Source organism: Camelina sativa, chromosome 19 (assembly GCF_000633955.1).
Source record: "Camelina sativa cultivar DH55 chromosome 19, Cs, whole genome shotgun sequence".
Taxonomy (NCBI): Eukaryota; Viridiplantae; Streptophyta; class Magnoliopsida; order Brassicales; family Brassicaceae; genus Camelina; species Camelina sativa.
This window is the reverse complement of record NC_025703.1, coordinates 1,927,010-1,949,453: the sequence shown is the minus strand read 5'-3', so window position 1 is coordinate 1,949,453 and position 22,444 is coordinate 1,927,010. Positions and strand designations below refer to the sequence as shown.

The 22,444-nt window shown below is 35.6% G+C and overlaps 5 protein-coding genes and 2 long non-coding RNA genes across 12 annotated transcripts; 2 read left to right on the top strand and 5 right to left on the bottom strand.

Moving 5' to 3' along the window:
* LOC104764172 lies at positions 4,067-6,169 on the bottom strand. The gene is made up of 2 exons (XR_763732.2): positions 4,468-6,169; positions 4,067-4,383 (listed from the first exon to the last, which is right to left on the bottom strand). It is a non-coding gene; the product is annotated as an uncharacterized LOC104764172 (long non-coding RNA).
* Positions 6,932-9,239, bottom strand: LOC104764171 (DNA excision repair protein ERCC-1). Of its 2 annotated transcripts, none has more exons than XM_010487650.2 (9): positions 8,881-9,239; positions 8,550-8,652; positions 8,361-8,464; positions 8,153-8,252; positions 7,992-8,068; positions 7,801-7,900; positions 7,649-7,720; positions 7,481-7,549; positions 6,932-7,403 (listed from the first exon to the last, which is right to left on the bottom strand). In XM_010487650.2, exons 1-9 carry the CDS (start codon positions 9,165-9,167, stop codon positions 7,110-7,112), a joined length of 1,206 nt encoding a protein of 401 aa, XP_010485952.1. In that variant the 5' UTR covers positions 9,168-9,239; the 3' UTR covers positions 6,932-7,109. The 2 variants fall into 2 exon arrangements, with proteins under 2 accessions (XP_010485952.1, XP_019096242.1); XM_019240697.1 differs by having other exon boundaries at positions 7,264-7,403; positions 7,486-7,549.
* LOC104764170 (E3 ubiquitin-protein ligase ATL6) lies at positions 10,059-11,555 on the bottom strand. The gene has a single exon (XM_010487649.2). It carries the CDS (start codon positions 11,385-11,387, stop codon positions 10,185-10,187), a length of 1,203 nt encoding a protein of 400 aa, XP_010485951.1. The 5' UTR covers positions 11,388-11,555; the 3' UTR covers positions 10,059-10,184.
* LOC104764169 (branched-chain-amino-acid aminotransferase-like protein 1) lies at positions 12,378-17,134 on the bottom strand. Of its 4 annotated transcripts, none has more exons than XR_763731.2 (21): positions 16,945-17,134; positions 16,684-16,782; positions 16,516-16,587; positions 16,322-16,414; positions 16,068-16,205; positions 15,907-15,965; positions 15,720-15,822; positions 15,459-15,647; positions 15,260-15,360; positions 15,119-15,173; positions 14,946-15,032; positions 14,790-14,841; positions 14,602-14,687; positions 14,461-14,514; positions 14,298-14,381; positions 14,121-14,213; positions 13,954-14,034; positions 13,837-13,872; positions 13,528-13,672; positions 13,071-13,180; positions 12,378-12,637 (listed from the first exon to the last, which is right to left on the bottom strand). XR_763731.2 is itself a non-coding variant. In XM_010487646.2 (20 exons), the coding sequence occupies exons 1-19, from the start codon at positions 17,020-17,022 to the stop codon at positions 13,544-13,546; spliced, it is 1,689 nt and encodes a 562-aa protein (XP_010485948.1). In that variant the 5' UTR covers positions 17,023-17,134; the 3' UTR covers positions 12,911-13,180; positions 13,528-13,543. The 4 variants fall into 4 exon arrangements, 2 of the variants coding, with proteins under 2 accessions (XP_010485948.1, XP_010485949.1); XR_763730.2 differs by having other exon boundaries at positions 12,378-12,602; XM_010487646.2 differs by lacking the exon at positions 12,378-12,637 and having other exon boundaries at positions 12,911-13,180.
* On the top strand, positions 14,091-14,650 carry LOC104764168. The gene is made up of 3 exons (XR_763729.1): positions 14,091-14,206; positions 14,321-14,424; positions 14,562-14,650. It is a non-coding gene; the product is annotated as an uncharacterized LOC104764168 (long non-coding RNA).
* LOC104764165 (GDSL esterase/lipase At3g05180) lies at positions 18,403-20,373 on the top strand. Of its 2 annotated transcripts, XM_010487643.1 has the most exons (6): positions 18,403-18,698; positions 18,923-19,123; positions 19,238-19,404; positions 19,596-19,866; positions 19,952-20,132; positions 20,240-20,373. In XM_010487643.1, exons 1-6 carry the CDS (start codon positions 18,452-18,454, stop codon positions 20,253-20,255), a joined length of 1,083 nt encoding a protein of 360 aa, XP_010485945.1. In that variant the 5' UTR covers positions 18,403-18,451; the 3' UTR covers positions 20,256-20,373. The 2 variants fall into 2 exon arrangements, with proteins under 2 accessions (XP_010485945.1, XP_010485942.1); XM_010487640.2 differs by having other exon boundaries at positions 19,952-20,373.
* On the bottom strand, positions 20,253-22,028 carry LOC104764166 (phosphoglycerate mutase-like protein AT74). The gene is made up of 3 exons (XM_010487645.2): positions 21,942-22,028; positions 21,438-21,757; positions 20,253-21,045 (listed from the first exon to the last, which is right to left on the bottom strand). Exons 2-3 carry the CDS (start codon positions 21,532-21,534, stop codon positions 20,543-20,545), a joined length of 600 nt encoding a protein of 199 aa, XP_010485947.1. The 5' UTR covers positions 21,535-21,757; positions 21,942-22,028; the 3' UTR covers positions 20,253-20,542.

Sequence of the window (22,444 nt, the reverse complement as noted above, 5' to 3'; positions counted from 1 at the left end):
CACGGAGATGATATAGTATGCGATATTTTTCTTCATACAATGTTGAAACTAAAACCATATAGTATTGCGCTTGTTATTTTTTTAATTCCCATCGTGCAGCTTTAATATTTTCGTAGAACTTTGACTGAGTTGAAGTTGATAAAATTAAAGTAATCCCAACACTAGGCGAGTAAGCGTAGATAAAAATACACGTGTAGGTTCATGACGCTGTTGGTAACTGGTACGATAATTTCAAAAGGGGAATATTCTGCAAAAATAGCAAAACCGATGCAAGTAAAGAATACTATTCATATTTAAAACATAACTAACGTTTAGGTGTGTAGTCACATACTTGATTATACATAAAAGCTTATATAGATTCGGATGTCATCGCAAGCGAACCGTGTACATAGTAGATAGGCATAGCAGGTCGGTCCATGCTGTAACCTTAGAAGTCAAATTAACACACGACAGTTTTAATATATTATATATATATATATGTTTTGACCACACAAAAAAACAGAGTTATATATATATATATATATATGTAAGAAAAATATGGAATTGTTTAAAGGGTTTTTGAGCAATCATATTCGGAGAGGTATTTAAATTTCAGACCCCCTTTTTTTTTTCCTCTAGACAAAATTATCACCTTTCTCTGTTGTTGTTTTTCGTCTTGTATCGAGAAAGAAACCCAAACTCGTGACCAAACATTGCTGTCAGTTTAATTTCTTTTGTCACCTATCAATTTGGTTATCTTCTTCAATTATTCATTTCTTATTCTCTAAATTCACTGCTGTTATAAAAGAGCGTTAGAATTCGTTAAGCAAAACCGTGGTAAAACTCTGTTTATAGCTCTAAACTATTTCTACAGTTTTTTCTTATTATTATTTTAAAGAAGGTTTTACTTTTCCTTTATTTTTTTTCCCACAAAAACTTTATCATAAAATGATCATTTTTACTTGCTTTTAGTACACCACTATTATACACCTTTGACTAATCAATAAAATTGATAAAAATTTTGGACTCATTATAAGATGTGGGGTATTTTTGAACCAACATGCCAATGAGTATCCAAATCAAACTGTTGTTTTATGAACTCTGTCTTTGCTTTTTTAGACGCCATGGACCTATGCTAAATCCTCCTCATCTTACTCTATTCAAAGCCAGGTTTAGCCTCGTCAAAAAAAGAAAGAAGAAGCCAGGTTTAGCTTCTAATAAGTTCATCAAAGTGAGATTTGTAGTTTAAATGTCAGCCCGTATGTTATGGCTCAAATCTCAGTTTATTTGTTAATACATATAGAGTTGGACGATCATATATACTGAACAGTAAAAAGTAAAGGTACTAAAGATAACTCAAACGCACCGTTTAGCGTAAGTAACGGCTACACGATATTAAAAATTAAAGTTTGAAGTTCAAACTTTGAACTCATCATAGACGATAACAAAAACAAAAAACCTACCGGATACTAACATTTTGAAAATATTTATACTATGTGACAAAAGCCATAAAACAAATTCATTTATATAGTTCAATTATAAATAAATATTTATCTGAACATTTCACGAAATTATTAAGAATTCTACACGCATAAACAAATTGAATAACATGTATCACAATTAAATGACATTTTTAAAAAATTGTTTTTAAATTATCATAGAAATATCTACCCTTTTCTCATTTAAAAATTAAGATAAAAACTTAAAAAAGAAGAGATATTACTGCAAAGATTCACATGTATATTTGGCAGCAATTTGATTGTCTTGCCAGCAATTTGATTCTTGTCATCAGCTTTTATCTCCTCTTGTACGAACCATGCTTCCATATCAACTGCAGGTTTTTATTAGCAATCCTAGTAAAATATTATAATATTAATATCTTTATTAAGTATATATACAATTATGTAAACGATAATAATATGTGATTTCAACGGTTTTACATATTCATAGCTAGTTTAACTTTTAAAAATGTGTTGACTTAACGTAGCATTTAGTTTAATTCTGTCGTTCTACATTTTTACCAACCACGTTCTACATCTAGAGTTAAATCAATAATTCAAAGCACACTCAACCACGTTCTAGTGGTGTCGTTGTAGCATTTCATGGTCGAATCCTTAGAGACCAAACAATACACTATAAAATTAATTATATAAACCAAGTATAGCTAAAGCAAAGAGAGAGTTTATATTGCAAGTAACCGAACAAAACAGAAAATAATTAGAGTTTGTAAATTTAAGAGAAAGTATTAGGCTGAAGGAATCAATCAAGGATTATGATCACGAAAGTGGGTGATGGGTTGGGAAAGCTTTAGGAACCGTTCTTGAACTCGAATCTCAATTATAAAACTAACCTATTGTCGCAGTGTTAATTATCAATGCAAGGAATTGAATGAACCCTAAACCGTCGTTTGAATCTAAACAATCCTAGCAAGCATTAGGTTTTAGTCCGATTATGTTCACAAGGTGCCCCAACTTCAACTGTCGTTGGCTAAGGATCACCTTGCTCACCTATGTTCTTTTAAGTAATTCAACAACACTTTTGATGCATAGATGAATTTAACCTGAGATCATAAACTAGGTAGCTAATCTAGTTTAAGAAATAAGCACAACAATAGATGAAGAACTCAATAGATCAATCCAAAATCTAACAACCTAAATCAGTGAATCATAAAACCCCCTTTGAAACCCGAAACCCAACAGTAAGACTACTCAGACATCGAACAGAGACAATCACAAATCAAATATGAAAAAAACATGTTTGAATTGCCAAAGAAGTAAAAAGGGTTCAGAATTCTTCTCCAAAGGGTTAGAAAGGATAAAAGATCTTCTCCCAGGCTTACAAGTGCTCCAAAAACGACGTAGAGTAAAAGTTGTTTTTTAAGGGTCGAGCCCCGTGCTTAAATAATAAAATAAATCCCTAAAAAGTCGGTTTAAAACGAAAAGGGAAAGATTGCATCGGGGGCGGGATTGGTCGATCTCGCGAGGATCAGTCGATCCGGAACGTTTTTTTTCTGCTTTCATTCCATCTGCCTTCTAGCTCGATCAGTCTTCAACCAATTGGCTCCAGATGTATGTTTCCATTCCCAAAACGCTCAGATTCCTTCCAAAGTCACCTAGGATTTGTAAAGACTCACAAGAGACTAAAAGACTCTAAAAGCACACTTGGATCTAGGAAAAGACTCAAAACAAACCTAAAAACTATAGTTAAAACCCTACAAAATGCAGACACATCATAGAGCTGCAACTGAGACCTAGCTAATATTTCATAACGAGTTTATTTCCTGTTTGTTTTGTCAAATATTTTATAACATTTAGTTTAATTGGAGTAATTATATTAACCGACCCTAGCCAAATGCATAGTATTTCTAAACAGAATAAATATATAGGTAATAGACATAATATATGACTATATATATATTCTCATGAAAATAGGGATTTGTATACGACCGACCAACAAAAAGAACAAACACAAGAGAGCTTAATGTTTCACGTGTTAGGAAGGTCAAATGACGAATGGGAAGATACGTGTGGGATGGAATACAGACGAAGTTTGTTAGTAGTCTAAATCTCATATCCAATTACAAAAAGCAAACTTGTCAAACACCTTTGACTTCATTTTTGAAATATATATCCCTCAGAACTATAAGTTTATTTCGCAATGAAGCTAACGAATTGCAGACATGAAACACATGTATATATTTGAACATTTTCGTATCACGTTTTTATAGATTTTTCTTTACCATAGAAGATATACATTGGTCACAATATCTTATTACTGGGACAACAGATAGATGAATTGACTTAGAAAAAAGATCACTCCCCAACAGATATAGAGATCGACACCATATATAAATTACTGATCATTTGTATTGATATAGACTAAAGATATTTATTTATTTTTCTTTAACAAAAAAAAAAAGATATTTATTTTTGTCAAAATCTGAAAATTTCTAATAAATCATCAAAAATGTGAAAACACAAAAAGTTAAACAAAGCTTTATGATTCATATCATATCATGGGGCTTAATATCGAAGGTGTTGTAACTCCACACGTTTCTAACACATACATAAAATTGGATGAATTTCACTAGGTTTTGATGTCTATCTATTTATTATTGCATTATTTTTACAAATATAACTCTGGATTACAAATATAACTTATGGAAAAATAATATGGTTAAATTAACAAGATAAAATGGTAATTGACATGGCATAGATTCATCTAAAGTCAATGTGTTCATATATAGACGATTTCTATTGCAAAGAAACTCGATTCGTACGTGTTGCATCATGTGCGCTTTGGGCTTCAACATGGTGTTTAATCCGTGAGTGGTTTGCAAAAACTATTGTTGCTTAAAGTCATGCTCACACCTCGTAGGATGAAGTCATAAACAACTGAAAGAATCTGTCAACAGGAAAATAAATGATTAAAAACCATGGTAAAAAGAAAAGAAAGTGAGAGGGAGACTCAATAAGAGAAGATGGTAACATTGTAAGGATGTCCACAGCTGGAAGCTTTGGACTGCATATCCAAAATTGGGTCACAAACTTTTGAGTACATAATAAATATAACATGTACATGGTATCTATCAATGTCTCTATATATATAATTATTAAAGAGAGCTTTGTATTGTTTGGAATTAGGTACAAATGCATCAACTTTTGAATCTATATGAGTGTACATATGTGTGTAATAGACATATATACCCTCACTTGCAAGGACACCTACCCTTACATACCACATAAGTGACAAATCACTAAAAATATCTCTTTTCCAAATGACTCATTCTTGTTGATGATAAGATGGTGATTTTAGTGGTTCTTTGTTGTTTTATTTTATTTTTCGTTTTGGTTTTTTATCTTTTTTTTTTTTTGTCATCTCATGTTATTTATTAAACTTAAAGGATACATCGTGAAATAAATCTTAAGTCGGCGGAAAACAAAGATATCCCCGGAATCTAAAGCCCAAAAGAAAGAGTCTAAAGCCGACGAACAATGGATAAATCATCGGAAACAACTTAAACTACTAAATAGAGAATTTGAAGGCCAAAAAGGAAATAGACCGAACCCAACAACTAAGAATAGAGGCAAAATACCAATAATAACGAAGACAAACACTATATCTAAACAAACAAATCGAACATCTTCTGAAGTTTCTGCGAATGAGTTGTACCAATATAGCCCACGGCCAAAGCATCGATCAACAACTACTTCCTCCTATCACAATGAGAGATGATCTCTCCTAACCAGAAAACAGACTTCATAATCTGACAAAATTCACATTAACTTACCCACTATTGGGATGTTTCATACAAAACTATATAAGCGGAGAATAATTAAAATATCTTGCAATTATTGTATTTCTATATAGTACTATTCCAACCTAAAAAAGTTAAAACCATAAAATTGGTTGGTAACGACGACTAACGAGTAACAGCGAGCATGAAAGTTAGGTGATGATGGAAAACGTTTTTATTTTTGTTTTTTTGTTACATGATGTAAAATAGTTATATCGACTCAATTTAATTGTTCTCAAAAGCTATGGGCGTTCTGAAACAAACTGTGTATTACACAGGAATCAAAGTCTCGTGTTTCATCAAGCTTTAACCAAACTGCGAATTTGTTTTCGTGTACCCTACCGTCGTTTTGGTCTACGGGTTATAGAATCTATAGGGGGTCGAAGGGTTTTAGAGGGTAAAAACAGTAAGAAAAGAAGAATATTGGGGCAAAAACCGAAAAAGGGTGTAAAAGAGAGCAAATCCCAAGGATCAAGAAAAGAAAAAGAGAAGGGGAAGTAACGCAGGCAAGAAAATACTTACTTTATTGGGTTTGGCTAATAAGACATGAAGCAGAATGAAACATCTGCTTTCGTCCGAAAAAGAGGGAAGTCAGATTCCGAAAACTGCACATACATTGTTTACATTCATGTATATACTACTGTGTGTTCATATAGGTAGCAGAGTTTCCTGTTTTTTTCTTTTTTTTTCTTCGTAATGTTATTATTAGTTGATCTCTCTCTTTTCCTCCCATCATAGACTTTCACTTTTGTCCCCCTCATGGTCCAACATCCTCAGTAACTTTATTTACTCTCATTAAACTCAGATACATACATTTACATACACATTAAGAGTTGTTGTGTTACAAAAGAGTAATGTAGATAATCTCATAATCATATATAATAGCAAAGGAAATAATTGCTCTAACTTTATTTCTTTCCACTTGTAAGTAAACTCCTCTTATATAGGACACCAATTGAAAGATTTAAACAGAATGGACCGGCAATCTTTTTGGCTGATCAGAACATATGTACGAAAGAATTAACCTTTTACTTTATGTTGATTTTACTTGTTTACCCATCATGTCTCTCATCAGTCATCCACCGATTGATTCACTTACTTACACTTGAAATATTCTCTGCACTTTTCTTTTACCAGTCTTTTGCAACTTTACTTACTTTTTTTTGTCGATTGCAATTTAAAACCATTTACACCGAAAGCTTTTTCTTTTCAATGTATAGAAAAAGAAAAAATAAAATACTTATATTTGTTGATAATAATGCAAAGAGTGGTGCACAAAGTTCAAGTGTTTGTGTCGATGTTGGACAAGACACATTGACAAACGCGTTTGAAACATGTCAACGAACCCACAAATCTTTAAAAATTAATCTAATTGCAAAAAGCTGCTAAACGGCCGAATTGCATTTAACACGCACTCTATACAAAGCAGACCAAACTAGATAAACCTAATTCCTGTTCACAGACTAATATATTAATCATCATACCTAATTCTTGTTCACAAACTAATATATTAATCATCAAACCTAATTAGTAAAATTGAATCCTAAACTGAAACCAAACTAACAAAATATAGCGCGTCTTCTTTTTGATTCTCGCATATGTAGCATAGAAACCCTACATTTGTTCATAAAAAGTATTGAACATGGCCCAAACCAAGAAAAAAACTAACAAATTAGTAACAATAGTCTGATATTGAATACACAGAGGCTTCAATAATCAGCAAATTTTATGACAGATATCACACAAATTAGACCCATCAAAGCTAAACTTTAAACTTATGTTACAATTTTAAGAAATATGGTCACAATGGCCTTACCCAAGGAACTAAATTGTGTTAATCATCTGACTCTATTCCTGTATCTTTCTCCTTCTGTTTATCCATCTTCTTGCTGAGTCTATCCGAGTATCGAGCAAAAACAGCTGACAGCGCGGTCTTCACAGTTTTCTCGGGCTCTTTCTTCTTGCGTTTTCTCGAGTCTTCCACAAAATCTTCGTCTTCTTCAACAGGTTCCTCTGAGTTCACATCTTTCTGAAGTGGAGCTTCCGGGATTGTTGGTTCAATAACAGTCGGGTAGCTTGGAGTTGCACGCTTGAAAGGCTCATGGAATGTATCATACAACCGCTTCACCTGAGGTTTTACAGTGCCTTCAGACCTCTTATTACAAGATTATTTTGGATTTTCGGATAATAGAAAGGAAAATGTACCTTACGTTCGCCAATCCCAGGACAACGAGCTAAATCTTCCATTGATGCATCCATTATATGAGTAAGAGACTGCACAAAACATATTTTTAAGGTTTCTAATATTAGTCTGAATCATTAAAATCACAGAATTCACTATATCCGGGAAAAAAAAGTTTGTTTTAGCTCAACCCCAAATGTAGAACCAAGTGTAACTACATCGCTCTTGTTCACATGTCGGATGCTTGTAAGAGAATGGTTTAGCTGCAAACAACAAATATACTCCATGAAAAGTTACAAAGATGACAAATAAATCAATAGAGCAGCCTAAAGAGTGTCCATACCCGTGAAAGATAATCTGTATCCATTTGGCCTTGAATGAGATCTGCGGGTTTGTTTTCATAGACTTTTATCGTTTCCAAATAACGTGCACATTCTGTCATGCTGCAAGAGATTTCACGAGAAGCAGAGTGATTAAAATGTGTTTTCACATTAGCTGCAAAATAACTTGATTGATAGATATATAGATAGACACCTCCAGGCGCACAATAAAGTGCAATCATGAAGTAGAGCGGTTTTTGTGACTTCAAGCAATGGTTTCACCGTATCTTCCTGTGCATAAGTGATTCATAAGACATTAATGAAAACATCAGATGCAATTTCACTTCAGATTTAGCATCAAAACATCAGACTTACCACGTCGACATGGCAAAGAACAACACGGAGCTTGAAATTCTTCTGTAGTTCCCTAATGCGGAAATAGAGATAATCTGGATGTAGCAGATGGTACCGCAAGCTGCAGTGGATTCAGATATTTCTAGTGTGAGTGTGTGTGACTTTAGAATATGATAAAAATTTGTGAATCATAGACATTGATACAAAATGAAAGTTGCAGAGTTTTCACCTTAAATACAAAGCGCAAGAGCTTTGACCAAGCACGTAGTCCGGAATGATATCTGAGAAAACCCATTTGACATTCCTGATATGTTTAAGAAGCGGGTTCCCTTTCTGCAAAAGAAGTACAACTCAGATAAATTCCAATAGGAGAAGATGGAAAACTGAAAATCATTGGAGGTTTTAACTCTCTCCTCACCTGTCTATTACTGACGAGAATTGCGTTACGAGTTTGAGTTGTGTTTGATGGTACAGAGCCACTAGTAGAAGAAGATGAGGCTCCATCACTTTGAAACGTTTGGCTACAAACAAAAGCAACACATGGAAGTTTTCAGTATTGCAAGAAACAATGCTATCATATCATCACAATGAGCCACAAAAAGGTTTATAAACAGTAAAGGTTTCGACTTTTCAATCTCAAACTCCAGAGAAGTTGATCAAACTAATCTTAAATTTGGAAAGCCTCGAAATCAACAGATATATCTAATTCCAAAGCAATTCACACACACATATATAAATATATAAAACACCTTGAACTGGGCACCTGAGAAGCGCCCGGCGGATGTGAAGAAGAGGCGGCGGATGAGGAAGGCGGAGGAGGAGGAGAGTAAACGTCGGACGATTTGACGAAAGCGAATGCTTGAGAGAAACTCTGGGAAGGTTTGAAAAAAGAAGGAGGCGTGGACTTCGTCTGCGAGCTTTCCAAGACTTCCTGGTACGATGGCACACCAATTAAGATCTGGGTTTTGGGTTTATTAGCAATCTGTTGATGAACGCTTCTGGATTTCTCACCGTCGTCGTCGTCTTCGTTCGCCATTGAGTGATCGAATTTCCCAAAAGCTCTCTTCTTTCCCCGGACTCCGTTTTCTCGTTCTGAACTTCCTTCTCTCCCACTTGAAGCACGAAGGCTTCATTGGGCCTAAACTTTACAAGCCCAAAGCCCAGTAATTTGGTAGTTGTACATGTTCATTAATTCATTATAAGGTGTATTTTTTAAAAAATTAAATGAGGTTAATGGAGCCAAATATGATGGACCTGTTTCGCATTGATTTCACATGTGAAACACAGTACTATAGATTAACTATAGTAGTATTAATTAAATCCTTCTGGATGGAAATTGACTAATGGATTATTCAAACCCGATGAGATCCGTGACCTGACTGGAAACATAGTTGGCGGTCAATAATTTTTCATATATAACCAAATTTTGCATGAAATTATCTATAATAGTGTATTATTTCTTCTAGAAAGGACTAAATTTTTTTTTTTCTCAAAACGTTCCACAAATATGGATCTCTTTCTGTAAAGCGTAGTGAGTGTTTTATAATCAAAACGACATGTAATCTTGTGTGATATAAACTATGAAGTAAACTCTGGTTAAAAAGAACCAAACACATGATGAACTGATTTGTCGTCTGTGCACTTCTGTACTTGATAAGAAACTGAGAGATAGCTATATTCTATTCGAAGCGAGGAAAACAAAACTATATTCTATTAGCATAATATTTTTTTAAATCAGGGGATAGATAAGCTAATAATATTCTTTGTCGAGGAATACGTACGACCCTTTTTTATATTGAAAAGCCCGAGTTACCCACTTGCACACCACCGCACCTCATCACTGTCCGTTTATATTTGTTTATGCCTTTTTTTAATACATTAATTTTTAAAAGTAAATCGCATTATCGTATCTGGCTTTATATGTACGTTACAGAAAAACTTTTAACAATCCAATAATTTTTTGAAAAAAATTAAGGAAAATGTATTTCGTGTTTATCAACAATCCCAAACATGAACAAAAAATGAGAGAAAAAAAAAAGAAAAGCAAATTCAACTAAACCGGTAATCTCACCGAACCGCTAGCTGAGCCACTTGGACCAGCCGATTTAACCGAAGGTCCTTCGCCGTCTTTATTGACTCCTCCTCTTTGCACATGTACCGAAGAGTTCCTCCACAGAAACGACGGATTTCTTAGAAAAGCCCACCGGTCTCCTCCACGTACCGAATCACCACCGGTTGGGTTCGGTACAGCATTGGCTCGAACGCTACCGGTACTACCTAGCCTAATTGAACCATCATCACGATTCCTCCATAGAAACGACGGCGTTTTACGGAACAGCCACCGGTCAGACCGAGCCCTTGTCCGATCAATCGTTTTACCTCTCCTCGAACTCCCTCCCCTAGGAAGATTCACAAGACTATTAGACCGGTTTAATTTCCAATCATTCATTATCCTCTTCCTAACATCTTCCGGTAACCGGAGAGTAAACCGCTCGGTACATTCTCCCGGTGGAACGACCGAATGCCCCGTTGTATGCGATCTCGAGAATTTAACCCGTTTGAGATCCACCGGTACGCCAGGTAATCTCCTCGAATCGATTTCACTCGTCACTAATTGTTCCGGTACCGGAGCAGTAATAACCACCGGTTCAGGATTCGCGGCCACTTGCTGCAACTCAAGATCCGGTTCAGTTCCTCCCGGTTCAACCGATCCACCTTCATCAGCAACCTGTTCAGCAAGATTCGCTCTACAAACAGGACAAGTCACATGAGCCTCGAGCCAAGCGTCGATGCAGTGAGGGTGAAACACGTGATCACACTTGGGAAGCAAACGCAGCGTTTCGTCGTCTTCGAACTCGTTCAGACAAATCGCGCACTCCAACTCACCTTTACCTAGCTTCTGCGTCTTCACGTCCGAGTACAAGAACGTGGGGAAAGTCTCGACGACCGAAGCGTCGAGACCACGCGCTGCCGCGTTGACGGTTCCTCTGGATCGAACTCCGCCAGCTGGAGAAACGCCGGCGTCTGGTACCCCGGAGCAGTGGCGGAAGTAGATGGAGAAGAACCCCATGAAGAAGAGAGCGGCGATAAGGATCACAACGATCACAGCCATGGCTGGACTTAGCCTGCCGTAGTTGTAAGGTTGGTTTGCTGGACCGGGCTGTGCCTGACTCGCCGCTAGATCCGCCGATGATAATAAAAACAAGAATACAATCGGCATAACGCCGGAGAAAGCCATGTGATCGGAGCTTCTCATGTTTTTTTTTTTTTTTTTTCTTTTTGCCGTTTGTGTGTTTTTGTTGGCTCTTGGAGAAGAAGAAAAGGGAGTTTAATTATAGCGTAAAAGGGAGTTTTTGAAGATTCACAGAAGAAGAGATGTGTATAAGTGATGACGTCAGTAGTTGTGTCAGTCTTTGATTTCCACGTGGCACAGAGGAAAGTTCCTCCAATCAGTGGATATTAATTTTTCTTTCTTTTCACACTATATATAGTTATATACTACTTCATTTGCAAATTTTTCTCTCTTTTGTTTGGTTTCGAATTATAGAAACATTAGTTTGGTGTTTATTTCTATGAATTATGAAACATCATCCGTCCCTAACACAATTGTATTTGAAGTGCATGTATTTGTGAGTTGTAAGTGTTAGCATCGTTCTTTTCAGTTTGTTTTGCATAGTTTTGTTCATGGCTTGTTTTGCATAGTTTCCACAATTTTGTGAAATGGAAGTCTTTGCCTAATTTTGTTAAATCATTACCACTTTTTAACGAGGAGCTATGTTTGGATAACATTTGGGACAGCTATTTTTATTGGTGATTTATTGTTTTAAAACTATGCTCAAACTTCTCTATTGTCGTTTTCACTTCATTGGATGTCACGGAAAGGACTTTTTGTTTTGGGTTAAAAAGTTTCAACGGTTATTTTGGAACCTCTTTCATACATGCCAACATGAAGACTCATCTTCATAAATTATTTAGTTGTTTTCCCTTATTTATTCTAAAAAGTCCTTTCTATCAACAAAAATATCTTGTGATAAAGAAAAATCAGAAATCTATACTTGCCACTCAAGTAAAAGAAACTCAAAAGAGACGACAAAAGTCCTAAAGAATCGGGTTCTCCAATTAATAGAATAAAGAAGAAATTTTTTAAGCCATTCGTATTTCGTAAATAGCAACTTGTGTTTTTTTTTTTCTTTTTAAAAGGCCATCAGCAAAGTTATGCCTTTAAAACTCGTTTACTCGTTGATCATGAAGCTTTGACAGTATTATCTTAAAAGACGAAAATAAATGATGACAAACCAACAAAATTAAATAAAGAATAGTTGGAATGTTTTCTATAAATATATACGGCTCCCATAATACAAACACTTTGGCGAACGTTGTTGGAGTTGGACCCCTGTGGGTCTGCGTTGTGAGTTAAATTTATTATCAAGGAAGATGACTCCCTCCGGCGGCCACAGAACGCGACCCAATCCTATCGCGTTATCTCACACAACAAATGTAAGTGATCTTCAAAATCAATTAAAATTCTATTACGAGTTATAAAAACGTTCATGACTTCACAGATTTGAAAGTATGTTTAATACTACGATATATTAAATAAAAGATAAGTAATCCAGGGGAAAAAAAATTACATAAGTTTATTCTAACTTTAACTTGAACTCTACTTTTATTTTTTCTTTTTCGTCTTTCTAATATTCAGATTAAGGTTGCAAATTGCAATTATGTTACTAATAATATATAGTAGCATTGATTTTAATAAAATAAAAACTTGAATGTCGATAAAGGAAAAAGAATCAACGGTCGATACGTGGTGGCTTTATTATTGTTAAATTGGTCATACTCGTCCGGTCAAACAAGCGAACGCTGACTTTGTTTTTTGGGTCACCAATAATAATAGTTATGACTTTTTAAAGAAGTAAAAACAGCACGCATTTCTTACCACACTGTTCCATCGCCACGCATATACTACTCGCCGTTTTGTGCCAACACAGAAGTAAGAAGAAACGACTGCAGGGGAAGGCCAACACAATCTTACTTGGTATCCCCTCCCTAAAAAGAAAGAAAACTTTTTGTTACTTATGTGAAAAGGAAATCTATTAAATATGACATAAAAAGCTTCATGCTTTTTCCTCAAAAAAAAACAATTGAAGCATGTGAATGTTGAATGCTTTTTTGACTAAGTTCCCTCGTGGTTGAATCCTTAAAAAATCGGTAAAACCCAATTGAATCATGTGGAATATCAAATCTTATTTTATTTTACTTTAGAAAGACATTTGATAAGTTATGATTACATCAAAACCAAAAAAGTTTGATGTACCATGGATGCATATCTTACCAACTTAAGGTTTGATGTTAGTCAGATGGAGGCATATATCTTTATAGACAATTTCGATTACCTCTTGTTTTGTATTTTCAGGTTTCTTGGTAAGTAGGTATTGGCACACCTGAATCCTCTGTGAGTTTCTTGTAAGCGTTTTGCAGTGTTCTCGTTACCGGTCCAACTTTTCCGTCACCAATCACACGCCCATCGATCTTCACAACCTGTAACACAGAAAAGTAAACAGAGGAGACTATGCTTAATGATTATTTTTCCCATAGTTTAAGCTACACCCCTTTACAAAGTTAATATCTTTTGGTTAGTGAATGTCATTGATTCAGGTGCAGAAAATATGTTTTATTCGTAACCTACTAGAGACTCTACTTACCGGGCTTAGTTCTCCCATAGTTCCTGTTGTCCAAACCTGAAAAACAAAACCATTGTCAGATTTTGTTCAGAGAAAGAGAGAGAGAGGCAAGGCGCATATAACTCAAGCTGAAAGAACCTCATCAGCTGTGTGGAATTCGGAGAGACTGATTCTTCGTTCTACTAAGATGAACTTCTCTTTCACCACAAGCTCCATGACCTTTATAAAGATCGACAAAAAGAAAGAAAGATAAGAACGGTTTATATAAATCCTCAATAACAGAATTTGAATTTCTCTCCTCTTACAGTAGTTCTGGTTATCCCAGGGAGACAGTAATCTGCGTGAGGAGTAAGAACACAGCCTTTCTTCACCATGAACTGTATTACAAAAAGTAAATACTTTGACAGCCTCAGCTTTTTCAACTTTCTATCGAATTTTCAATACGAAAGGGGGTGTGTATGGATCATCAATGGCATACTTACAATGTTTGTTGCATTGGTTTCAGAAACATAACCATCCTTGTCAAGCATAATGGCGTCCGCAGCATTCACATTGTTACTTTCAATCTGGTTGTTCCGTTACAAAGAACATTAATCTCACATAAAAAATGTCAGTTCTTGAACTTTCTTGTTTTGAAGACAGTACCTTTGCTAGTATGTTATTGAGAAGGTTGTTGTGATGAATCTTGGAATCCAAATTCTGAAAAAAAGAACAAAAAGAATCTAAGAAATCTATAATTTTGACAGACAAGACATAATGAAGATAAATGTGAAGCCAAATTCATACATTAGGTGAATTGCGGCGTGTAGTTGCAGTCACCAACACAATTCCACCATCATTGTCATATACCGGAGGCTTCCATTCGGCAAGCACTGCATTATTTGAAAGAGCAGAACAAAAAATTTACATGTAAAACTAAAATCCATAGCAATTATTTTCCAATCTTGATGGTTAGGATAAAGCTGAAAGCTTACCAATAAGTGTGCATCCATATTGGTTAAACGCAGGGCTCATTCCAGAAGTTACCTTAATCAAACAAGTTTTATAGTTTTATTTAGACTAAATGGTCGAGAGGAAAACAAGATCTTCTTAAATTTGTTTCGAAGAAAGTTGATATAAATGTAATATACCTTTTTGCCTCGAGTTAGAGACAACCTGATATGTGTATTGTCAAACATACCATTTGCTATGAGAGTTCTGAAGATTGCTTCTTTTATCTGCATGCTTTACCACAATAAAAAGCTATCATGGTAACGTTGTTTTAACAGAACAAAACTTAGCATAACGATCATCAGATGCTAACCTCTTCACGTGCTGGAACATTTTCGAAAGCCAGAGCTTTTGCTGAATCAAATAGCCTAATCCAAGATTACAACATATAAAACAAGATAGCTTAGACACCTCTGTTATTCGCTTATTGGTTTCTGCATTAGAAAGTTCGTACCGATCTAGATGTTCCTCAAGTTTGAATATCTTCCCTTTGTAAATTCGAAGTCCTTCCCATACCGAGTCACCGCCTTGTACAACCGAGTCAAATACAGAAACCTAAACAAGAAGAAGAAGACATAGCACATAATGATCAATGTTGATAATGCAAATCACAAACATGAGTTGTTAAGTGTTGTTGCACATTTCAAACACACCTTTGCCATATCACGAGGCAGAATCTCATCACCGACCCATGCAAGAAGTTTTGCATTTTCAGGAACTGGGAGACTAGGAGGAGGCAAGGGACTGCTCAATAGGGAGGACCTGTGCTTCACATGGCTCCTAAGAATGTTGTAAAGGGGTAGACTTTGCTCCAACAAATCGTAATGAGACAGAGGGAATGACTGAAAAACAAGAATACCGAACATGTTTAGATCGAATTTAGAATCATTAAGCACAACAAACTAGAGCCTTACCCGAGGACACTTTTCTGGAGACGAGAAACCAGTTGATTTATGCACACTCTTGTACCACCATGGTGCCCATCCTCCATCTTCTGGTATAGGGCCAGCTTCCCATCTTTAAAAAAAAACATAAGAAACAAATAAGAAATTATTGTTTCGACTTTTGTAAATCCCAAGAGAAAGCAAGGAGAGGACCTACTTAAGCATAGAAGCTTGAAATGGAATCTCCAGATCATCGCAAAGACCGCGTAATGTGGTCTGCATATATATATGGATGGCATAACATGTAAGGAGTAGACAGTAAACAATTAAAGGAAATGAAATCTTTGTGGCATGTTTAACATATTACGGAAACAAAACCTCAGGATCTCGCTGAAGCTCATCAGCATCGATGACTGCCGGTTGAGTTCCCATCTGACATAGATCACTGTATATAGAGACTAACTCCCCCAAGCCTAACTCGAGAAATGATGGAGGGTGTACCTTCTCAAAAGAAGGCTGCAAAAAGGATAAAAACATTAGTTAACACATTGACTAAAGATCATGAGATCTTAAAAGCACAATGGATTCAGGCATCAAGGTAAGAAGAACCGGTGTTTGATGAGAAAGCTAACCAGAATGTTAAGAGGATTGCGGATCAATATGAAATGCTTTCCTTTACTCATCAGTTCACTTGGCAAACCAAAAAGCCTTTGTTTCGAGATATGCTGTAAAAGAAAAAACAGAACAATACACTATATTTTAGACAAGTGACAACAAAGACAGTGTGAAAATATGATTCTTGAAGTTTTTCAAACAGAGTCTTCACCTTACAATACCGGTACTTCTTTGATCCTGATCCATATATGACATCTTTCACAACTTTATCTCCATTGCACTCCTATTTCAATTACAAGGCTGAAAATTAAACTTGTTTACTCAAAGAAAGAATAGTAAGGCTAAATCCTAATCAGGTACTAAATATAGAGAGACATACCATCTTGGAGAGAACATCATCTCTGTATGGCCTATCAAAACCTGTAGCTTTAAGAAAAGCTGCATATAATGGCTCATCGACAACTTCAGTATCATCTCTCTGAAAATATGGACACAACATCAAATTCCAAAAGAACACCAAAGCGTGGTTTCCACAGTGATTGTTTCTAGGGATCTCATGTTTTTGGATGATCATAAACTTTAGAGCTAACAGTCATATTCTTGGATCAAGAAAATAGAAAAAAAAGAGTTGGGAAGATACCTGAGAAAAGGAGTACATGAGGCTGGTGCTGAGAGATCTTGGTGCAGACCATGAGTGAATCACCTCCGGTTCTGTCATTGAAGACGGTGATCAAACCAAAGCGGAACTCTCAACTCTGGTCTCTGTGATTACAAGTTTAGTTATTAATAATACCACTAAAGTAAGTGAACTAGTGAAGTGTAAAGTGTGTCAATATAACAACACCACCATAAACTCCCAAAATATATAAAACGACAAGAATTTGGACAGAAACCTTGCACGCATCTCAATTATTTTTTTTTATCTTTTTTTTTTTTATGATGTTGCTTGGAATTTAGTAAGACAAAAAGATACTCCTACCAACTTTGTGTTGCCACTAAAATAGAATAGAAGCGCTTGAAAATAATGCAAGAGATCCCAATTTAATAGTATAGGAATCGTGGTTGAATAATCGGAATTCGCCATCCCCACTGTTGGTGGCTTTTCTCATCGTTACATTGGCTGTTTTTTTTTTAAATTCCGATTATCTGGATGGACACGATACCGTATCGTCGATACGACGAAGCGCCGGCGAGATTCTTAGTAGAGAACCTAAAACAGTAAAAAGGGGTATTTGGGCTTACCAGGCCTTATTGGGCCAAACCTAAACGACACGCACTTATACGCAATTAATTACCTTAAAGTTAAACTATGAGAGCTTAATTAAAGCCTTAATCTATTTCATCACATTAATACAACAGTTCCAGATCAAGAATAGTGATTTTTACATCAGAAATTTTCTATCACATATATATATTTTAGACACTACATTCCTTTTTTTTATATATATAAAAATTGTAATGCAATCTTATCATATATATAATGTATCTTCGATTTTTTTTATTTAAAAAAATTATAATCGCATGTTGATACTTATGTAAACGATTCCTCCCCCCCCCNAATTGTCTCTTTTATATTTGTTGTAAAAAAACTATATATATATTGTAATCAAAATTCAAAAGGGGATAGGAAACCATAAGTCTTTCACGTTTGCTCACGCAGACACGCATGAAATAGTTTCGTCTAATGGGTGATAAAATAAAATACTTTTAATGCAAAATCAGTAGTATACACAATCATAAAGACTTAAGATCAAAGTCAGATCATTTGCAGACACTTATCTTATCTTCAGACAATAAAAGTAAAACCACCCGTTGATAATGGTTCTAAGTCTTATTAAGACCGTTAATTTTAATATATCGAGCCTTATCAAAACTGATGTGTGATTCCTTGTATAAAAAACAAAAGACTGTCACGAGAGGACTTTGATCATTTTGTTTCTTTTCATATTTCCATTCCAACCAAAATCCTTTCCCACTTTCAATAATTATACTCACGCACGTATACATATAAAGATATATATATGACGTATTTATTTACATATTTTTTTTATTGTCTATGGATACAAATGTATGCAGTGTATATATATATATACATGTGTATTTGTAAGATTTAAAGAGAGGACCAAAAATACATTGACTAAGCAGCCATGGAAAACCTTTTTCTTACATTATTACTATTTGTAGCCATCTCTCATACTCTGCCTCATCTCGCCGGTTCTTTTCCGATTTCTCATAATTTTCCGGCGGTTTTCAACTTCGGAGACTCTAACTCTGACACCGGAGAACTCACATCCGGTCTTGGATTCCTTCTCCAGCCTTCCTATGGACAAACCTACTTCAAACCTCCATCTTCCGGAAGATTTTGTAATGGACGTCTCATCGTCGATTTTCTAAGTAATCTCATCATTCATCGTTTCTATATTCTTTTTTTTTTTTACTAGAAGTGTTGCAAGAATTACAACAAACTAGTCGACTGAAAAACATGACTTTTGATATAACGCTGTTTTCACGCTCATGTAATTTACATTGTGAGGTGGTATATATGGAGTCTTACTTATGAATGAGCAATTAATTAACATGACAAGTTTTTGAATGGGCTTTTATATATGTTTTTGTAGTGGAAGCAATTGATCGGCCCTATTTGAGACCTTATTTAGATTCGATAAGCCGACAAAGTTACCGGAGAGGCTGCAATTTTGCAGCGGCTGGGTCAACGATTCAGAAGGCAAATGCTGCATCGTATAGCCCCTTTGGTTTTGGTGTTCAAGTCTCTCAGTTCATCACCTTTAAGTCCAAAGTCATTCAACTGATACATCAAGGTACATAAAGATCAAATTATACCGAAATTTTAGTCATCAACAATTTAGACTTTAGTTGAAGACCTTTAGTACCGAGGACCCATGTATTTTTGTTTTTTCTCTTTTGTTTTTCAGATAAAGAGCTCGAAAAATACTTACCGTCCGAATATTATTTCAAAAATGGATTATATATGTTTGACATCGGACAAAATGATCTTGCCGGAGCATTTTACTCCAAGACATTTGATCAAGTTCTTGCTCTGATTCCTACAATCTTGGATATATTTCAAGATGGAATAACGGTCGGTGTTTTTGCATGAATCTTTATTTTTGTTTAATTAAAAAATAAAAACACACTTAGTCTAGCTGGCAAAAATTATTGGATCAGATTAAACAATAATACCTTAGATGAATATATATATATATATCTTAAACCAAGTCATATAAGTACACTAATTATATATATTTTCTTTTATGTTGTATTTTTGTTTAGAGATTATATGGAGAAGGAGCAAGAAATTTTTGGATACACAACACAGGGCCACTTGGGTGTTTGGCTCAAGTTGTGTCACGATTTGGGAAAGACAAATCTAAGCTTGATGAGTTTGGTTGTGTAAGTGACCATAACCAAGCTGCTCAGTTTTTCAATTTGCAGCTTAATGGTCTTTTCAAAAAACTCCCTCAACTATATCCCGGTTCCCATTTCACATACGTAGATATCTTCTCGATCAAATCCGACCTCATTCTGAATCATTCCAAATACGGTATACGTATTATAATTAGTTCACTCTTTCTGATTAGAAAGTATAATTAGTTCACTGTTTGAAACCTTTTCTGGTCTGATAATAGGTTTTGATCATTCGATAATGGTATGCTGTGGAACGGGAGGACCGCCATTGAACTTCGATGATCAGGTTGGTTGCGGTAAGACAGCAACATCAAATGGTACAATAAAAACCGCCAAACCTTGCATTGATAGCTCTAAATATGTTAACTGGGACGGCATTCACTACACTGAAGCTGCAAACCGGTTTGTTACGCTACACATTCTCACGGGTAAATACTCTGAGACGGTGTCGTCTCAAAATCTTTAGCAATGTAACTGAGAAATTTACCATTATCATTTTCCTTATGCAGACATAATAAAAACTGATTAAATGGATCATTTCCATTAATTCAAGATTTCTTAGCCACAGTATAAAGGGAACATTTTTTGTAACTTTCTTTCACAAAGACAAGTGCTTTGACAGAAGAAAATGAATCTTCAAACTTTCATGTAACGGGTGTTATAAAGATGTGTATCTATAGACCACCAGATACAAGTTTGTACACACTTTTCCACCAACTAAGAAATCAGAAAGCTTTATCAAAATCCAATTTTTTTCCAAATTCTGTAGTTAATGGTTTCTTCTCATGTATCCTTTTTGTTCTGTAAAATTATCAGCAGCATTTTCCATTGTATAACTCTGCCTCATTGTTATATTCTGAACTCGTTAGCAGATTTACTCTTTTCCCCTCTTCTTCATCTTCTTCATCTTCTTCATCAGTGGCCTCAGCCTCGCACTCTTGATCCGAATCTGTCATATGATCGAAGAAATCACCAAAGTACCACTTACAATCATCTTTCCATTCGCCTTTATGTGCGTTAACCCGCCATTTCTGATCTGCAATCATCTCTGGTGACAATCCCCAGGCCGTTAACTCTTCCTCTGTGTGATGAATCGCCAAGCTATAATCACCACCCTGTCCTAATTCCATAACTCTGATCTCGCTGTTCCCGGGATTGTTTAGTCCCTCGAATTGTTCCACAGTCCACTTGAACCATTTCATCAGAAACACTCGCGATGTTAAGCCGTGTGATACAATCACAAAGTTTAGCTCATGACTCGGGTTAATGTGTAGTCTGTTCATGTCAATGTCTCTCCATAGTGACTCGAGAAAACCTGTCAAAGAAAACGCAAAAAAAATCGAATCTTGAGTTCATTCACACAAAGCAAAGAGAAAAACAAAACGACAGCAGCAATGAGTTGCCAAGCCTCTGACTTTATTCAAGACCACAACTTGTAAACCGCAAAACAGAGTGAATCAGAAACATATAACAGAATGGATCAGAGACTTCATGACAACTGAATGTATCAATCTAAAGACGTGATCAGAAACATAACATCAAGCATGGATCTGAGATCGATTTGGTTTATAGTCATTGTTCTGTTACTCAACCAAAATATTCATTTGCTACTTTCACAGGACAGGATCTGAATCAAGCTTAGCTAAACTAATTAAGCACCACAGATCAGTCCTCAATGAGAGATTATAGAAGGAAGGGAAAACATACTGGAGACGCGATCGAAGACGTCGGCGGCGGATTCACCCTCAGGGAAGCGATAGAAAAAGCGGCCAAATCGTTCTCTGACCTTCTTGGTGGCTCTCATACGTAGAAGTAGACGCGCCACTCAGGGGAAGAAGGATTAGAGGAAATCAAGGCGTGGAGACGAGCTCCAGCTTCCTGAGCCTGAAGCAAACCGGATTCGGTTAACTGGATCTTGTGATCCGGAGTCGTTGTGTATGCCGCTGTGTCGAGATTCCCTTCCGATTCACCGTGCCGCACAAGGATGATCCTCTTCGGTAGCAATTTATTCTCCGGACTCATCGAATCTGAGAGAGAGAGAGATACAATTTTCTTAGGGTTTGGTTTTTTTTTTTTCTTCCTCCTCCGGGGGAATCTGAGAGAAATTTGCCAAAACTCAAAAATTCGAAAATTTGTCAAGTAGAATCGTTCATCTTCTTCATCCTCCAGAGATTAGATTATGGTATATGTGTAGTGGTTCGTTTGCATTACCTTCTTGCTCAAGCTTAAGCACCCCCACCCCACCCCAAAAACCAAACGAGGAGAGACACTTTCAATTTCTCTCTCTCTCTTTTTTTTTTTTTTTTTTTTTTTTTTTTTTTTTTTTAAAAATGCGCAAGTTAACTAATTTCTGTACGTAATATATTTAAGCTTAAAGTAAAATAACAAAGTGGTGTAAAATTTGTATGATTTAACTAATTATAATATTATCCACGTCTGCTCCATTACACCTGATAAATTAAAGTTTTATATGCTTTATTATTAAAATACAGATTTAAAGGAATGTGGAGAGTTTTTAACGTGGCAAACGACCATCTCTCTCCTTTGGAGAAATTGGGTGGAACAAGATTTGATAATGTCAAAATGGCGTCGAACAAACAAGTCGCTATTGTTCGTTTCTTTCTTTTGTCAACTTCATAATCTAACCAACTGTTTATAATGAAGTTCAATTTTTTTTTCTTTCTTTCTTTTTCCATTTCTCAAGAGTGTATATT

What these genes read in the sequence shown, in the direction of transcription:
- LOC104764169 (XM_010487646.2), bottom strand. Translation starts at nt 17,022, where the DNA reads ATGACAGAACCGGAGGTGATTCACTCATGGTCTGCACCAAGATCTCTC. An exon ending in CTCCAGAAAAGTGTCCTCGG is followed by an intron (nt 15,648 to 15,719) that starts GTAAGGCTCTAG and finishes CTTGTTTTTCAG; the next exon opens with TCATTCCCTCTGTCTCATTA. An exon ending in CTTGAGGAACATCTAGATCG is followed by an intron (nt 15,174 to 15,259) that starts GTACGAACTTTC and finishes ATCTTGGATTAG; the next exon opens with GCTATTTGATTCAGCAAAAG.
- LOC104764170 (XM_010487649.2), bottom strand. Translation starts at nt 11,387, where the DNA reads ATGAGAAGCTCCGATCACATGGCTTTCTCCGGCGTTATGCCGATTGTA.
- LOC104764165 (XM_010487640.2), top strand. Translation starts at nt 18,452, where the DNA reads ATGGAAAACCTTTTTCTTACATTATTACTATTTGTAGCCATCTCTCAT. An exon ending in TCTCATCGTCGATTTTCTAA is followed by an intron (nt 18,699 to 18,922) that starts GTAATCTCATCA and finishes ATGTTTTTGTAG; the next exon opens with TGGAAGCAATTGATCGGCCC. An exon ending in CATTCAACTGATACATCAAG is followed by an intron (nt 19,124 to 19,237) that starts GTACATAAAGAT and finishes TTTGTTTTTCAG; the next exon opens with ATAAAGAGCTCGAAAAATAC.
- LOC104764166 (XM_010487645.2), bottom strand. Translation starts at nt 21,534, where the DNA reads ATGAGAGCCACCAAGAAGGTCAGAGAACGATTTGGCCGCTTTTTCTAT. An exon ending in CGTCTTCGATCGCGTCTCCA is followed by an intron (nt 21,046 to 21,437) that starts GTATGTTTTCCC and finishes TTTCTTTGACAG; the next exon opens with GTTTTCTCGAGTCACTATGG.
- LOC104764171 (XM_010487650.2), bottom strand. Translation starts at nt 9,167, where the DNA reads ATGGCGAACGAAGACGACGACGACGGTGAGAAATCCAGAAGCGTTCAT. An exon ending in TCTCAGGTGCCCAGTTCAAG is followed by an intron (nt 8,653 to 8,880) that starts GTGTTTTATATA and finishes TTTTGTTTGTAG; the next exon opens with CCAAACGTTTCAAAGTGATG. An exon ending in CTGGGATTGGCGAACGTAAG is followed by an intron (nt 7,404 to 7,480) that starts GTACATTTTCCT and finishes GTAAAACCTCAG; the next exon opens with GTGAAGCGGTTGTATGATAC.